Source organism: Rana temporaria, chromosome 8 (genome assembly GCF_905171775.1).
Source record: "Rana temporaria chromosome 8, aRanTem1.1, whole genome shotgun sequence".
In the NCBI taxonomy this organism is placed as follows: Eukaryota; Metazoa; Chordata; class Amphibia; order Anura; family Ranidae; genus Rana; species Rana temporaria.
In genome coordinates, this window is record NC_053496.1 from 177,484,187 (window position 1) to 177,498,957 (window position 14,771).

At 42.7% G+C, this 14,771-nt stretch overlaps 1 protein-coding gene and 1 pseudogene across 1 annotated transcript; both read left to right on the top strand.

The window, feature by feature from the left end:
• The first annotated feature begins 138 nt into the window (after positions 1-138).
• Positions 139-7,218, top strand: LOC120910011 (zinc finger protein 260-like). The gene is made up of 3 exons (XM_040321844.1): positions 139-172; positions 287-428; positions 4,907-7,218. Exons 2-3 carry the CDS (start codon positions 365-367, stop codon positions 6,862-6,864), a joined length of 2,022 nt encoding a protein of 673 aa, XP_040177778.1. The 5' UTR covers positions 139-172; positions 287-364; the 3' UTR covers positions 6,865-7,218.
• A 3,080-nt stretch (positions 7,219-10,298) lies between these two features.
• LOC120910053 lies at positions 10,299-14,242 on the top strand (annotated as a pseudogene).
• The last annotated feature ends 529 nt before the right edge of the window (positions 14,243-14,771 follow it).

Consider the following 14,771-nt stretch of genomic DNA (forward strand, 5'->3'; position numbering starts at 1 on the left):
ATCCACCTAGATCCCCCATCATCTGATAAACACATAGAAACAATGTATTCAGTCAGTGTGTGTGTTTCCTACAGATGGATCCAGTAATGGGAACCCACCAGAGAGATGTCCCTGTCCTCTGTATTCCCGGGACTCCACACAGGAAGATCACACCATCTCTCACCATCATCAGGTAGGTGGGACTGAGCAACTAGAACTCAACGGAATGCTAAGCTATGAGACGACATTCTTCTATGTAACTTCTTGTTCCTTTTCATCGATGCATTTTATCATCTTTGGAGTTTAGGATGAAGAACTGAAAGACATCAAGGTTGAGATTAAAGAGGAAGAAGAAGAGAGGTTGGTGAGTGGAGATCAACAGTCTATGGAGGAGGGGGAGATGATTACGGAAAGTAAACAGGAGGAATCTTCTCTACATATAGACACAAGTAAGTCATAAACACTAAATGCTGAAACAAGTCACATTTTCATTTCACTTCTATGAGTACAAAGTACTGTATGGTCCCTTCTAATTAGGGTCAGTCTGTGCTGTCCTTATTCAAAATAAAATGGTCACATCCTTCTGTACAGGAAAGACTGAAAAACCCGAACTGTTGACAGTAAAAACATCCATTGGTGCACCTTCTCCACTGCCTAACGTACTGTACACAATATAAAATAATAATCTCTAGTTCTCACCGAAGGAAGACAATCATATTTACAACACTGCTCAATGTTCCCAACACATAAGGAGGAGATACTGTATACCTGTGGTTCTCAACCTCAGTCCTCAAGTACCCCCAACAGCCATGTTTTGGGAATTTCTCTTAGATAAAATAGCTGTCCAAAATACCAAGCCATTGACTCTGATTTAAAGCACCTGTGCAAGATAAAAACTGCAAAAATGGCCTATTGGTTGGTGACGGGGGTACGTGAGGACTGAGATTGAGAACCACAGCTGTACACCATATGAAAGGTCCATCTCCATTCCTCAATATAATGTCATGTTCCCAACAAATGAGGAGGAGATACTGTACACCATATGAAAGGTCCATCTCCATTCCTCAATATAACGTCAAGTTCCCAACAAATGAGGAGGAGATACTGTACACCATATGAAAGGTCCATCTCCATTCCTCAATATAACGTCATGTTCCCAACAAATGAGGAGGAGATACTGTACACCATATGAAAGGTCCATCTCCATTCCTCTATATAACGTCATGTTCCCAACAAATGAGGAGGAGATACTGTACACCATATGAAAGGTCCATCTCCATTCCTCTATATAACGTCATGTTCCCAACAAATGAGGAGGAGATACTGTACACCATATGAAAGGTCCATCTCCATTCCTCAATATAACGTCATGTCCCCAACAAATGAGAAGCAGATACTGAACAGCATATGACATGTCTATCTCCACCCATTGGTATGTTTTCATGTTTCCAAGAAATGAGGTGGAGGAAGGTCCATCTCCATACTCCAAGCGGTAATGTCATCAATGCACATAAAAATGTAACATAATGTGATTTTGGTGTATTGTATATTTTATCTGCTTTGTAATTTAAAGGAGAGAGCAGTACGGAGGCTCCACCTAGATCCCCCATCATCTGATAAACACATAGAAACAATGTATTCAGTCAGTGTGTGTGTTTCCTACAGATGGATCCAGTAATGGGAACCCACCAGAGAGATGTCCCTGTCCTCGGGATTGCACACAGGAAGGTCACATCATCCCCCACCATCATCAGGTAGGTGGGACTGAGCAGGAAGACCTAAAGTGATATGAGGTGACATACTTCTATGTTATTCTTTTTTTTTTTTTTTTTTTACAAATGTATTCTATCATCTTTGGGGTTTAGGATGAAGAACTGAAAGTCATCAAAATTGAGGTTAAAGAGGAGGAAGAAGAGACGTTGGTGAGTGGAGATCAGCAGTCTATGGAGGAGGGGGAGATGATTATGAAAAGAAAACAGGAGGAATCTTCTCTACATATAGACACAAGTAAGTAATAAACACTAAACGCAGAAGCAGTTCACATTTTCATTTCACTTTTATGAGTATAAATTATGTATTTATATTGTCACATAAGTTGAGAAAAGGTAAAAAAAATCTCAAATTGGCTGTTGATCTAGGGGTAGGCAGAATACCCATATATAGCTCAGCCCAATCTTCTCCAATTTGAAAGAATTCCTTCCTGATTCCAAAAGGCAATCAGATAACTCCCCAGATCAATATTCTATCATGTTTTTTACTACAACTATTATTAGCCATTTTTTATTTATATAATAAAAAATGTATGCAGTAATTTGTTTTTCAATAATACACAGTCATCTAGAACCAGACTTTTCCTCATCTGCACAGCTCTAAACATAAAGCACCCCTTCTGTATACAGAAGTGAAACCTTTTTTTCTTTCAGTCATGTGCAGTTTTATACTACTTTTGTTCAAAATTGCGAACATCACATCCTTCTGTACAGGCTGGAAAACCTTAACTACTCACAGTAAGAACATCATCGATGTACCTACCCCACCACCCACTATATTATGGGTATAATTTCTACTCCTTATCAAGAGAATGTAATGTTTACCACACTACTCAATGTTTCCGACAAATGAGGAGGAGATACCGTACAGCATATGAAAGGTCCATCTCCATTCCTCAATATATCGTCATGTTCCTAACAAATGAGGAGGAGATACTGAGTTTGCAGGCTCGGCTGGCTTAAATCAGGTTTGGTCTCCACCCAGAGACTGGCCACATTAATCACCTTGCAGGTGGACAGATGGACATGGAGAAGGCCATATGAAAGGTCCATCTCCATTCCTCAATATAACGTCATGTTCCCAACAAATGAGGAGGAGATACTGTACACCATATGAAAGGTTCATCTCCATTCCTCAATATATCGTCATGTTCCCAACAAAGAGATACTGTACACTAGGACTTACATTTTCAAGTCTAGACCTACTAGCCAGGCAAAAACCTTACTCTCCACCAGTTGCCCCACCAAACCTTGCCGAGGTTTACCCCCAAAGCCCGCCCCCTTAAAGCTTATGAAATTACATCAAATTTCTTTAGAATAAAGAGTCCAAAATATAAAAAAACTGCAAACACATCAGTGTCCCCAGAGGGCCCCCCTAAATAAGTGTCCCCTGAGGGCCCCCCTCTTAAAGCGGAGTTCCGGCCACAATTTCACTTTTTAAATATAAATACCCCTGTAATACACAAGCTTAATGTATTCTAGTAAAGTTAGTCTGTAAACTAAGGTCCGTTTTGTTAGGTTGTTACAGCATTTAGACACTTTATAAAATAGAAATTGACTGGGGCCATCTTAAGTGTGGGCATCATGAAGCCAGACTGTATGACTTCCTGGATTTCAGCCTTGCAGATCTCGCACATGCTCAGTGCTGCACAAGCAATGTAATAGGTTTCAGATCAGGTTTCAGCACCTGTACTGTCCAAGTCACATGATTCTTCGAGACTGGGGAGTGCACAGACTCCTGGAAAGTTACACCCACTACATTCCCAGGAGTCTGTGCGGTGTAGGTTAGGAAGCTTAAGCACCTAGGTGCAGGAAGAGGGAAGATTAACTATTCTGCCTAGCAACAACACTTTGAAAGCATCTTAAAAAAAACTTTTTTTTTCTTAAAGGACTAATGACTTTTTTTAAAACTACTGATGTAATGTTATATTTATGGGTGGAACTCCACTTTAAATCAGTGTCCCCAGAGTACATCAGGGTCCCCAATGAGCCCCCTTACATAAGAATCCCCAGAGGCCCCCCTAAATAAGTGTCCCTAGAGGGCCCCTCCCTCTTACATCAGGGTTCCCAGGTAATTTTCCTTAAGCTGGCGGGTGTAGGGCTGTGCATCGTTGGCAGGCCTCTCCCCCATGGCGGAGGAGAGCAGACCTCTCCTGCACCTGTCCCCTCAGCAGCGCTGCCAGTGTAATAGCGAGGCCAAAGGAGCCGGAAATTGGCTTCAAAACGAGGCTTGGAGCGCAAGTGGAATGAAAATCGATCTCGGGGATTGGAGATTACATTGCAAGCCACCTGCTCTATCAATAAATGTACAAGGAATTACTGAGGGAATTTACCCTTGCATTTGGGCAAGTGGGCGAGTGGAATTTTCAAGCCCTGCTGTACACCATATGAAAGGTCCATCTCTATTCCTCAATATAACAACATGTTCCCAACCAATGAGGAGGAGATACTGTACACCATATGAAAGGTCCATCTCCATTCCTCAATATAACGCCATGTTCCCAACAAATGAGGAGGAGTTACTGAGATTGCAAGCTTGGCTGGCTTAAATCAGGTTTGGTCTCCACCCAGAGACTGGCCACATGAATCACCTTGCAGGTGGACAGACAAACATGGAGAAGGCCATATGAAAGGTCCATCTCCATTCCTCAATATAATGTCATGTTCCCTACAAATGAGGAGGAGTTACTGAGATTGCAAGCTTGGCTGGCTTAAATCAGGTTTGGTCTCCACCCAGAGACTGGCCACATGAATCACCTTGCAGGTGGACAGACAAACATGGAGAAGGCCATATGAAAGGTCCATCTCCATTCCTCAATATAACGTCATGTTCCCAACAAATGAGGAGGAGATACTGTACACCATATGAAAGGTCCATCTCCATTCCTCAATATAACGTCATGTTCCCAACCAATGAGGAGGAGATACTGTACACCATATGAAAGGTCCATCTCCGTTCTTAAAGTAACAATTGCATCAACGCACAAAAAATGTTACCCTGTGTGATTTGTATACTTTATCTGGTTTGTATTTTTCTGTTTTATTTGCCCCAACTTCCATGCCGGAGATCTTATAAATGATTTGGTGATGGACCAACATATATGACTCCTGAATGGAAGGTTATGACATTTCATGGTTGGTAATTTTTTTCCCAACAGGAGGACACAATGTCCGGAATTCCTCTGAGGAACATCTCATTGTATCTCCAGATTATAAAGCAGAAGATAATAACATTGTACAATATTCTCCAGGAGGAAATCCCGTTACTCCAAATATACATCCCAGACCTTCCCAATTGGGGGGATCAATGGATCCCTCTAATCCCGAGGAATCTTCTGACGGCGAGACTCTAAGATCTCACAGTACAGATACTTCAATAGATCCGTCTATTCCCAAGGAATCTTCTTTAAGCCACAAAGGAGTTCCCACAAAAGAGAGCTCATTGTCATGTTCAGAGTGCGGGAAAGTTTTTAGTGGAAACAAAGAACTTCTAAGACACCAAAAAAGCCACAGAGGTGGCCCTCTCTATTCATGTTCAGAGTGCGGGAAATGCTTTAACCACAAAAGTCACTTTGTTACCCACCAGAGAATTCACACAGGTGAGCGCCCCTTTTCATGCTCAGCGTGTGGGAAATGTTTTGCTCGCAAAAGTTCACTTGCAGTACACCAAAAGATTCACGAGAAGGAGTTCCCTTATTCGTGTTCAGAGTGTGGAAAACTTTTTAGGGAAAATGGAGAAGTTCTTGAACACCAGAAAAGCCACACAGTTAGGCCTTTCTATTCATGTTCAGAGTGCGGGAAAAGTTTTACTCACAAAAGTCACCTTCTTACCCACCAAAAAAATCACAAAGGTGAGTGCTCCTATCCATGTTCAGAGTGTGGGAAATGTTTTGCTAGGAAAGGTTTACTTGTAGTACACCAAAAGAGTCACACGAATGAGCGCCCTTATTCATGTTCAGAGTGCGGGGAACTTTTTAGTGAAAACAAAGAACTTCTTAGACACAAAAACAGTCACACGGGTGGGCCTTTCTATTCATGTTCAGAGTGCGAGAAATGTTTTACTCACAAAAGTCACTTTGTTACCCACCAGAGAATTCACACAGGTGAGCGCCCTTTTCCATGCTCAGTGTGTGGGAAAAGTTTCGCTCGCAATAGCTCGCTTCTAGCACACCAAAAGATTCACAGGAATGAGCTCCCATATTCGTGTTTAAAGTGTAGGAAACTTTTTAGGGAAAATGGAGAACTTCTTGAACACCAGAAAAGCCACACGAGTGGGCCTTTCTATTCATGTACAGAGTGTGGGAAAAGTTTTACTCACAAAAGTCACTTTGTTACCCACCAGAGAATTCACACAGGGGAGCGTCCCTATTCATGTTCAGAGTGTGGGAAATGTTTCGCTACGAAAGGTTCACTTGTAATACATCAAAGGAGTCACACGAATGAGCGTCCTTTTTCATGTTCAGAGTGTGGACAATGTTTCACTGAGAAAGGAAAACTACTTATACACCAGAGAAAACACACGGGTGAACGTCCCTTTTCATGTTCAGAGTGCGGGAAATGTTTTGATCGTAAATGTAAACTTAGTGAGCACCAGAGGATTCACACGGGTGAGCATCCTTATTTTTGTTCAGAGTGCGGGAAACGTTTTGTTCTGAGAAGTTCCCTTATAGTACACCAAAAGATCCACACAGGTGAGCGCCCTTATTTATGTTCAGAGTGTGGGAAATGTTTCATTGAGAAGGGGAAACTTCTTAGACATCAGAGAATTCACACAGGCGAGCGCCCTTATTCATGTCCAGAGTGCGGGAAATGTTTCTCTCGGAAAAATAAACTTGTTACGCACCAAAGGATTCATACAGGTGAACGGCCCTATTCATGCCAAGAGTGTGGGAAATCTTTTATTCGGAAAAGTAAACTCGTGACACACCAAAGAATTCACACGGACGATCGACGGTATTCTTGTTTAGAGTGTGGGAAAAGTTTCATTCAGAAAACAAACCTGGTTAGCCACCAGAGAAGTCACACGGGTGAGCGTAACTTCATGTGTTCAGAGTGCGGGAAATGTTTCCGTTTCAAAAGATCAGTTGAGATACACGAGAGAAATCACTCGACCTAACAACCGTTTTCAGGTTCAGACTGGTGTTTTGGGGGGCGTGGCAAAAATATTCTGAATTTTTTCGGGGAACACTTGGGTAGGTCTGGGCCTTCTGGGATTGAATTATAGTGATATGACCCACTAAACATACAATGCTGTCCCGCACCCACACAACTAAACTGCTAATCCATGGCCAGATATGATAATACATGGACAACACTTCTTATTGGTTGATATTGACTTTTTATGTTGTACCTGAAGAAGCCGACTTTTTATTGGTCCAAGCAATATAAGATTTAATGTAGATTATAGCTTAATTTTTATTGTTTGCTAATCACTAATTCTGATTTTCTAAAATAAACAAGAAAGCAATTTATATGTCTATGGTCTGAGTGTGTTTTTTTTTGTTTAGTTTTTTTTTTAATTGCTTTAATTCTGAAGTGGGAGGAGGATCAGGAAGTATCCATTTATGAAAAATGGCCCCTTTTTCATTACAAGACACAGGTCAGGTTATAAATCATGACTACGTGGCTGGGTTATGTGCCACCTATAGGGACAATAGCAAAAACAAACAGACAGGAAGTCTTCCTCTATATAACCCCTCCCATACAGGAAGTCCTTCTTTATGTAATCCCTCCCATACAGGAAGTCCTCCTTTATGTAATCCCTCCCATACAGGGAGTCCTCCTTTATGTAATCCCTCCTATACTAAAAGTCCTCCTCTATATAACCCCTCCCATACAGGAAGTCCTCCTTTATATAACCCTTCCTATCCCAAAAGTCCTCCTCTAAATAAGCCCTCCCATCCAGGAAGTCCTCTATATAAGCCCTCCCATCCAGGAAGTCCTCCTTTATATAACTCCTCCCATCCCAGAAGTCCTCCTCTAAATAAGCCCTGCCATACAGTAAGTTCTCCTCTTAATAAGTGAACATATTTGCCAGCACACCAAGGATTGTCCAAAAAAGTTTTATTATAAATAAAAAATTACATAACAAAGGTGCAACGTTTCGCAGTCACGTAGGACCCCCTTCGTCAGGCATGTGATGCATACAGGAAGTTCTCCTCTATATAACCCCTCCCATAAAGGAAGTCCTCCTTCATGTAACCCCTCCCATACTGGAAGTCCTCCTCTATATAACCCCTCCTATCCCGGAAGTCCTCCTCTCAATAAGCCCTCCCATACTGGAAGTCCTTCTCTATAAAACCCCTCCCATACAGGAAGTCTTCTATATAACCCCTCCCATACTGGAAGTCCTCATCTATATAACCCCTTCTATCCCAAAAGTCCTCCTCTAAATAAGCCCTCCCATACTGGAAGTCCTTCTCTATAAAACCCCTCCCATACAAGTCTTCTTCTATATAACCCCTCCTATATAGGAAGTCCTCCATTATATAACCCCTCCTATCCCAGAAGTCCTCCTCTATAGGAAGAGTTGCTGTGGTTTCAAACTTCTTCCATTTACAGTTGATGGAGGCTACTGTGCTCATTGGGACCTTCAATGCTGCTGAAATTTTCCTGTACCCTTCCCCAGATATGTGCCTCCATACAATCCTGTCTCGGAGGTCTACAGACAATTCCTTGGACTTCTTGGTTTGGTTTGTGCTCTGACATGCACTGTTAACTGTGAGACCTTCTATAGACAGGTGTGTGCCTTTCCAAATCATGTCTAATCAACTGAATTTACCACAGGTAGACTCCAATCAAGTTGTAGAAACATCTCAAGGATGATCAAGTTGTAGAAACATCTCAAGGATGATCAGTGGAAACAGGATGCACCTGAGCTCAATTTTGAGTGACATGGCAAAGACTGTGTATAATTTTTTATTTTTAATACATTTCCGAAAGATTTCAAACAAACTTCTTTCATGTTTTCATTATAGGGTATTGTTTGTAGAATTGCGAGGAAAATAATGAGATGAATCTATTTTGTAATAAGGCTGTAACATATAAAAATGTGGAAAAAGTAAAAGCGCTGTGAATACTTTCCGGATCACTGTATGTGTATGTATGAATGTGAGTCAGGGACCTTAGATTGTAAGCTCCTTGAGGGAAAAGGCCTTGAAGACTAAAGGCCCGTACACATGATCGGATATTCCAGGGATTTGCAATTAGCGGACCTCCAGCTGTTGCAGAACTACAAGTCCCATGAGGCATAGCAGGACTCTAACAGCCATAAGTATGACACCCAAAGGCAGAGGCATGATGGGACTTGTAGTTTTGCAACAGCTGGAGGTCCGCTAATTGCATATCCCTGGGATATTCCGACAACAATTGTCAGATGGCCCCTTTTTTTTTTGGACGATCCGACCATCTGTATGCTCCATCGGACAATTGTTGTCGGAATTTCCGACAACAAATGTTGGCTGTGCATGCTCTGACATTGTCCGACAAAACATGTGTTACGTCGGATTGTCCGATTGTGTGTACACAAATCCGTCGGACTAAAATCCAAAGTACAAACACGCATGCTCCGAACCAATGCTAAACATCAGACAATAGCAGAAGTTGCCCAATGGGTGGCAGTAAAAAGCTGAAAAACCACGTGGTTTGGTGTATGTTGGCTGAAAATGTTCTGCCGCGTGTATGCATACCAAGTTCATGGCCAACGGCCCCTTCACACAAAAATCCATGGAAAAGTCTGATGGAAGTCCGATCGTGTGTACGAGGCTTTAGAAAGTTGGTCAGATAAGGAGTAATGAGAGAGCTGCAGAACGAGGGAGAGAGTCAAGAGGTGAGAATGGTTATAAAAATGCTGCATAGTGATGTGGAAAATTGAGGTCCACATTCAGTCCATTATCATTGTGTCAAATAAAATTATCATTTATAGTCCAAGGGATGTCCTTTCCTCAGCAGTTATTTTTAAATTCCCTTTAAGAACCAAATACATTCATGTCTTCCATGGTCTGGGTGTGAGAAACGATGTCCCACAGGTGTGCGAAAATCACCTTTCATGTATTCTTTATGGTGTGTCTACGAAGATTCCTTGAGGTTCCTTTATCACAAGTGGAACGCACAAACAGGAAGTGATGTCAGGCCCTGAAAGGAAGTGATGTCAGGTGCAGACAGGAAGTTCTGGGTGAGAGGTGAATCGGGATGAAATAGAGAGGAGACATTGCTGGAAGTGGCAGCAGAGGAGGTAATACGATATTATTATTATAAGGTGTCAGGATGTCACTGTCTATTTCTCCATGGAGGAGTGGGAGTATTTAGAAGAACACAAGGATCTCTACAAGGACGTCATGATGGAGAATCAGCCGCCCCTCACATCACCGGGTAAGAGGAGACTTTATTGTAAAGGAGAGAGCAGTAAGGAGGGTCCACCTAGATCCCCCCATCATCTGATAAACACATAGAAACAATGTATTCAGTCAGTGTGTGTGTTTCCTACAGATGGATCCAGTAATGGGAACCCACCAGAGAGATGTCCCCGTCCTCTGTATTCCGGGAATTCCACACAGGAAGATCACACCATCCCCCACCATTATCAGGTAGGTGGGGCTGAGCAATTAGAACTCAAAAGAATGCTAAGCTATGAGAGGACATTCTTTTAGGTAACTTCTTGTTCCTTTTTATCAATGAATTTTATCATCTTTGGGGTTTAGGATGAAGAACTTAAAGATATCAAAGTTGAGGTTAAAGAGGAAGAAGAAGAGAGGTTGGTGAGTGGAGATCAGCAGTCTATGGAGGAGGGGGAGAGGATTATGAAAATTAAAGAGGAGGAGTCTTCTCTACATATAGATACAAGTAAGTAATAAACACTTAATGCTGAAACAATTCACATTTTCATTTTACTTCTATGAGTATAAAGTACTGTATGGTCCCTTCTAATAATGGTGAGTCTGTGCTGTCCTTATTGGTCACATCCTTCTGTTTAGGAAAGACTGAAAAACCCGAACTGTTGACAGCAAAAACATTGTTGTTGCACTACTCAATGTTCCCAACAAATGAGGAGGAGATACTGTACACCATATGAAAGGTCCATCTCCATTCCTCAATATAACGTCATGTTCCCAACAAATGAGGAGGAGATACTGTACACCATATGAAAGGTCCATCTCCATTCCTCAATATAATGTCATGCTCCCAACAAATGAGGGGGAGATACTGAGATTGCAGGCTTGGCTGGCTTAAATCAGGTTTGGTCTCCACCCAGAGACTGGCCACATTAATCACCTTGCAGGTGGACAGGCAGACATGGAAATTAGATACTGTACACCATATGAAAGGTCCAACTCCATTTCTCAATATAACGTCATGTTCCCAACAAAGAGGTGGAGATACTGTACACCATATTAGGGTTGCACCGATACTGAGCATTTGCACAAGTTTGTACAAGTACTCGTGCAAATTCTCTGATGCCTGATCCAATATTTAGGCAGCCTCGGGGGGGGTTGCAAGCTTTTCCGACAGCCGCTTCTCCTCCTCTCCCTCTGCGGCTGTTAAGGAGATCAGTGATTGTAACTGTCCCCACCTCCGCACCGATCACCCCCGGCTGCCCAACTCTGTGCTCCCTGTGTCCTCCTCTGGGTCCCCCTACATCCTCCCTGGCTCTCCGGGTCCCGATCTGTTTTATCCTCCGGGTCCCCCTGCTTCCTTTTCCAGCTCTCCGGTTCCTCCTGTCCCCCCCATGTCCTTCGGTCCCCCCATGTCCTCCTCTGGGTCCCCCTGCCTCCTTCCCGGCTCTCTGGCTCTTCTGGTCCCCCCATGTCCTCCTTTAGTCCCCCCTTTGTCATCCTAGGGGTCTCCTTCCCGGCTCTCCGGCTCCTCCTCTGGTCCCCCCATGTCCTCCTTCGGTCCCCCCTGTCGTCCTCCAGGGTCCCCTTGTGTCCTCCCTGGCTCCTCCACCGGTCTCCTCCTGTCCTGGATCTTTCAGAATGTAGCGCGGAGTTAGGAGCCGGTAAATCTGTTATTTACCGGCTCCTTCCTTTTCCAAATGAACAGAGTCAGTAATCACTACCTCCTGTCTATTCATCATAACTGAAAGATTGTAACCTGTGTTTACGATGCTTCAGTTTATGAAGCATCTTCAGTGCAGCTGAGGCTGCAGAGAAAGGGACTGGGGAATCTCTGTCCTCAGTCCCTTTCTCTGTCTCAAAGTGGAGATATCAGGGGTCTGTTTAGACCTCTGATATCTCACCAAAGTACAAGCCAAACCCTCCACCATATAACAGGTCCATCTCCGTTCTTAAAGTAACAAATTTATCATTGCACAAAAAATTTTACCCAGTGTGATTTGTATACTTTATCTGGTTTGTATTCGTATTTTTCTCTTCTAATTGCCCCAAATCCATGCCGGAGATCTTATAAATGATTTTGTGATGGACCAACATATATGACTCCTGAATGGAAGGTTATAACATTTCATGATAAATTGTTTCCCAACAGGAGGACACAATGTCGGGAATTCCTCTGAGGAACATCTCATTGTATCTCCAGATTATAAAGCAGAAGATGATAACATTGTACAATATTCTCCAGGAGGAAATCCCGTTACTCCAAATATATATCCCAGACCTTCCCAATTGGGGGGATCAATGGATCCCTCTAATCCTGAGGAATCTTCTGACGGATCACACACCAAGACTATAGGATCTCACAGTACAGATACTTCAATAGATCTGTCTATTCCCGAAGAATCTTCTTTAAGCCACAAAGGAGTTCCCACAGAAGAGAGTTTATTGTCATGTTCAGAGTGCGGGAAACTTTTTAGTGAAAACAGAGAACGTTTTAGACACCATAAAAGCCACAGAGGTGGCCCTCTCTATTCATGTTCAGAGTGCGGGAAATGTTTTAATCACAAAAGTCACTTTGTTACCGACCAGAGTATTCACACAGGTGAGCGCCCCTATTCATGTTCAGAGTGTGGGAAATGTTTCACTAGGAAACGTTTACTTGTAATACACCAAAGGACACACACGAATGAGCGCCCTTATTCATGTTCAGAGTGCGGGAAATGTTTTGGTCGTAAATTTCAACTTGTTGAGCACCAGAGGATTCACACGGGTGAGCATCCTTATTTATGTTCAGAGTGCGGAAAGTCTTTCACTCTGAAGGGAAACCTTGTTAAACACCAGAGAATTCACACAGGTGAGCATCCCTATTCATGTTCAGAGTGTGGGAAATGTTTCACTCATCAAGGAGACCTTGTTAGACACCAGAGAATTCACAAGGGTGAGCGTCCTTATTCATGTTCAGAGTGCGGAAAGTCATTCACACAGAACGGACACTTAGTTGAACACCTGAGAAATCACAGTGGTGAGCGTCCTTATTTATGTTCAGAGTGCGGAAAGTCTTTCACTCTGAAGGGAAACCTTGTTATACACCAGAGAATTCACACAGGTGAGCGTCCCTATTCATGTTCTGAGTGCGGAAAAGGTTTCACTGAGAAAGGAAAACTACTTATACACCAGAGAAAACACACGGGTGAACGTCCTTTTTCATGTTCAGAGTGCGGGAAATGTTTTGATCGTAAATGTAAACTTGGTGAGCACCAGAGGATTCACACGGGTGAACATCCTTATTTTTGTTCAGAGTGCGGGAAACGTTTCAGTCTGAGAAGTTCCTTTGTAGTACACCAAAAGGTCCACACAGGTGAGCTCCCTTATTTATGTTCAGAGTGCGGGAAATGTTTCATTGAGAAGGGGAACCTTCTTAGACATCAGAGAAGTCACAGAGGCGAGCGCCCTTATTCATGTCCAGAGTGCGGGAAATGTTTCTCTCGGAAAAATAAACTTGTTATGCACCAAAGGATTCATACAGATGAACGGCCCTAATCATGCCCAGAGTGTGGGAAATCTTTTTTTCGGAAAAGTAAATTCGTGACACACCAAAGAATTCACACAGACGATCGCCGGTATTCTTCAGAGTGCGGGAAACGTTTAATTCAGAAAACAAACTTGGTTAGCCACCAGAGAAGTCACACGGGTGAGCGTAACTTCTTCTGTTCAGAGTGCGGGAAATGTTTCCGTTTCAAAAGATCAGTTGAGATACACGAGAGAAATCACTCGACCTAACAACCGTTTTCGGGGTTCAGACTGGTGTGTTGGGGGCGGGGCAAAAATATTCTGAAGTGTTTCGGGGAACCTTTGGGTAGGTCTAGGCCTTCTGGGATTGAATTATAGTGATATGACCCACTAAACATACAGAGATGACTCGGTCCCGCACTCACACAGTCCGCACCATACAACTAAACTGTTCTAATACATGGCCAGATATGACAATACATGGACAACACTTCTTATTGGTTGATATTGACTTTTATATATTATTGGTTTTTTTATGTTGTACCTGAAGAAGCTGACTTTTTATTGGTCCAAGCAATATAAGATTTAATGTCGATTCTAGCTTAATTTTTATTGTTTGCTAATAAAAATAATCAAGAAAGTTATTTGTATGTCTATGGTCTTTTTTTTTTTTTAATTGCTCTAATTCTGAAGTGGGAGGAGGATCAGGAAGGATCCATTTATGAAAAATGGTCCCTATAAATCATGACTACTTGTGCCACCGATAGGGACAATAGCAAAAACAAACAGACAGGAAGTATTCCTCTATATAACCCCTCCCATACAGGAAGTCCTCCTCTATATTACCCTTCCCATACTAGAAGTCCTCCTCTATATAACCCCTTTCATGCAGGAAGTCCTCCTTTATGTAACCCCTCCCATACTGGAAGTCCTCTATATAACCCCTCCCATACAGGAAGTCCTCTATATATCCCCTCCCATACAGGACGTCCTCTATATATCCCCTCCCATACAGGAAGTCCTCCTCTATATATCCCCTCCCATACAGGACGTCCTCTATATATCCCCTCCCATACAGAAAGACCTCCTCTATATATCCCCTCCCATACTAGAAGTCCTCCTTAATGTTACCCCTCCCATACAGGAAGTCCTCCTCTATATATCCCCTCCCATACAGGACGTC